Source organism: Cynoglossus semilaevis, chromosome 5 (genome assembly GCF_000523025.1).
Source record: "Cynoglossus semilaevis isolate Cse_v1.0 chromosome 5, Cse_v1.0, whole genome shotgun sequence".
Lineage (NCBI taxonomy): Eukaryota > Metazoa > Chordata > Actinopteri > Pleuronectiformes > Cynoglossidae > Cynoglossus > Cynoglossus semilaevis.
The window spans coordinates 10,510,910-10,513,534 of NC_024311.1; the positions used below are offsets into that span (position 1 = coordinate 10,510,910).

The 2,625-nt window shown below is 42.3% G+C and overlaps 1 protein-coding gene across 1 annotated transcript in view; it reads left to right on the plus strand.

The window, feature by feature from the left end:
- The window catches only part of LOC103379038 (plakophilin-3-like), a 16,634-nt gene that overhangs the window by 7,626 nt on the left and 6,383 nt on the right, over positions 1-2,625 (plus strand). The window contains exons 4-7 of the mRNA XM_025055583.1: positions 466-599; positions 1,843-2,047; positions 2,134-2,293; positions 2,551-2,620. Of these exons, the coding sequence (XP_024911351.1) occupies positions 466-599; positions 1,843-2,047; positions 2,134-2,293; positions 2,551-2,620 (569 nt within the window). The remainder of the gene's footprint in view (positions 1-465; positions 600-1,842; positions 2,048-2,133; positions 2,294-2,550; positions 2,621-2,625) is intronic.

Genomic DNA, 2,625 nt, shown 5'->3' on the forward strand with positions numbered 1-2,625 from the left:
AGAAGTTCCAGAAGTTTCTCTGACATTATCAGGTAGACAAGGGTTTCAAAATCAACGACTCCCAGCAGTCATCAGTCATGGGGCGGGCAGATGGGGGGGGTTACACCATGGACACCTCACCAGTCCATCACAGGATCATTCATCCGCATTGACAGATAATAGTCAATGTAGACCAGTTAACCTGATCTGAAAGAAAAAAACAGCTTTAGCAAACAAACACCCTGAAGTAGAGAGTAATCCACCTCAGCCTTGGAGAGCAACATCTATTTGGGAAATGTGGGAATTGCAGGAAAAATACAAAATGACAGACGAAAATATAATTTACATTATAGAATTTAGACAAGTTCACGGGCCATATCTGGCCCCCAGGCCGTAGTTTGCCCACAGCTGAAGTAGAACATAATGTGAGAGGAAACCAGAGTAACCAGTGTGTGTGTGTGTGTGTGTGTGTGTGTGTGTGTGTGTGTATATGTAGGTTACAGTCTCTGGACATGGTCACTGCAGTCAGATATCTGTCTGAACCTGACGCTGCTCTGCAAATTCTTGGAGCTGCATACATTCAACACCAGTGTTACCATAGCAACGATGCCAAAAACCAGGTAACGGGGTCACATGTTTTTTTCCCCCCCTGTGGCTGTATTGATGGATTTGTCAGCTGGTTTTTAGTTTCGGTCGCTTTTATACACAAACCATGTAAAAATGAAACGGGATTTTCAAAAATTCAAAATATATATTTTTTTTAAACCAAGAAAACTAAATCTGATAAACCCCACAGAAGAGAGAAGAGAAGAGAGAACTGTTTATAAAGATGAGTTTCCGGATGAATCAGTAACAGAGCAGAGAAACAAAGTCCCTGGAGCCTTGGTACTTATCTGGAGAGTAAACGCTGCATTTTTCTCTCTCACTTGGAGATGATTTGATTTCATTACAGAACATTCCATTTGTCCACAACTGGACTCTGTCTGGAAATGTCCCCAGCGTTTCAAAAAGTCTCTTCATTAAAACGATGAAGTCACTCCAGGACCTGCAGCAGGAACTCTATTTACGAAGACCAATCACGACAGAGAAAACAGAAGCTGCGGAGTCGAAACCAGAACAAAGAGTCGTGACTCAGTCCTGTCTTTAACAACAACAGGGGCAGTTACAGAGGGCAGCAGGAAGGGTGTGCCTGACCTGTCCACTGCTGCTATTGCTGCAGCTGCGCCCATCCACCCCCCCAGCCCCCGCCCCCGTTTTACTGTACAGTACACAGGGTATAAAGTCGTCAAATATTAAATATACATTTGCTTTTATTCCAGTAGTCAAATCCTCCTGTATGTTCTCCAGCAGATGTCACTGTTACTCAGTGGTTTAATCTGGTTAAACAGAGGGAATAAAAAATAAAAAATAAGATTGACTCATGTTTAGTCATTGAGTGCTCATATTTTGAAAAAAAAAAAAAAAATAAAATTGCCCCATGTTTAGTCATTGAGTGCTCATATTTTGAAAAAAAAAAAAAAAATAAAATTGCCCCATGTTTAGTCATTGAGGCCTCATATTTGAAAAAAAAAAAAAAAATAAAATTGCCCCATGTTTAGTCATTGAGGCCTCATATTTGAAAAAAAAAAAAAAAATAAAATTGCCCCATGTTTAGTCATTGAGTGCTCATATTTTGAAAAAAAAAAAAAAAATAAAATTGCCCCATGTTTAGTCATTGAGTGCTCATATTTTGAAAAAAAAAATTTAAATGAACTTTTGGAAAAAGTCAAATGATTATAAAATCGGCCTTTACATAAATATGTTTTGTTGTCATATAATCTTTAAAAAATGACGGGTCATGTTTGTGAATGTCGCCCCCATCAGGTCCGTTTGCTACATGGCATCACTGCTCTGATGCAGCTTCTCAGCAGCGACAACCTGGAAATTCAGCAGTACGCAGCGGGCGCCACGAGAAACCTCATTTACGAAAACGCAGAAAACAAGGTGGCGCTGATCGACGCTGGAGGACTGACACGTCTGGTGGAGAGTCTGGACCAACCTGACGAAGAACTGAGAAAAACCATAACAGGTCAGAGGGGGGCGCTGGTTCCACACGTTCACTCGTCATCCAACATGATGTTGTTTGTCAAAGTCCGACTCGTGTCCTCGCTGCAGGCATCCTGTGGAATCTGTCGTCCAGGGACAACCTGAAGGAAAAACTGTGTCGAGACATTTTATCCGCACTGACAGAGAAAGTTCTGGTTCCTCTGTGCAGTAACCTGCCGCTCTCCCCGTCTGAAAGAGACATTTTCTCCAACACGAGCGGCTGCCTCAGGTCAGTGTCGCACCAACAACCATGTGACTGCCTAACTGACCACCAGGTGTCGATGTAACCATGTGTAACCGCCTCAGATCAGTCAAAAAACTCTAGGGGCCGCCATGTCTCCATATAGTATTCTAAAAATATTAAACCTATTTATCTATTTTTTTATTTGTTATTTTTGGCACCATCATGCTTTAAATGACGCCGTGCTCTGCCAGCCACTGCCATCTTCTTCCTTTTTGTGTTGTCATGTGGACGTGGGTGTTCAGGAACCTGAGTTCAGTCAATGAGAGGACCAGACAGAGGATGAGGGACATGCGAGGACTGGTGGACTCCCTGGTCCT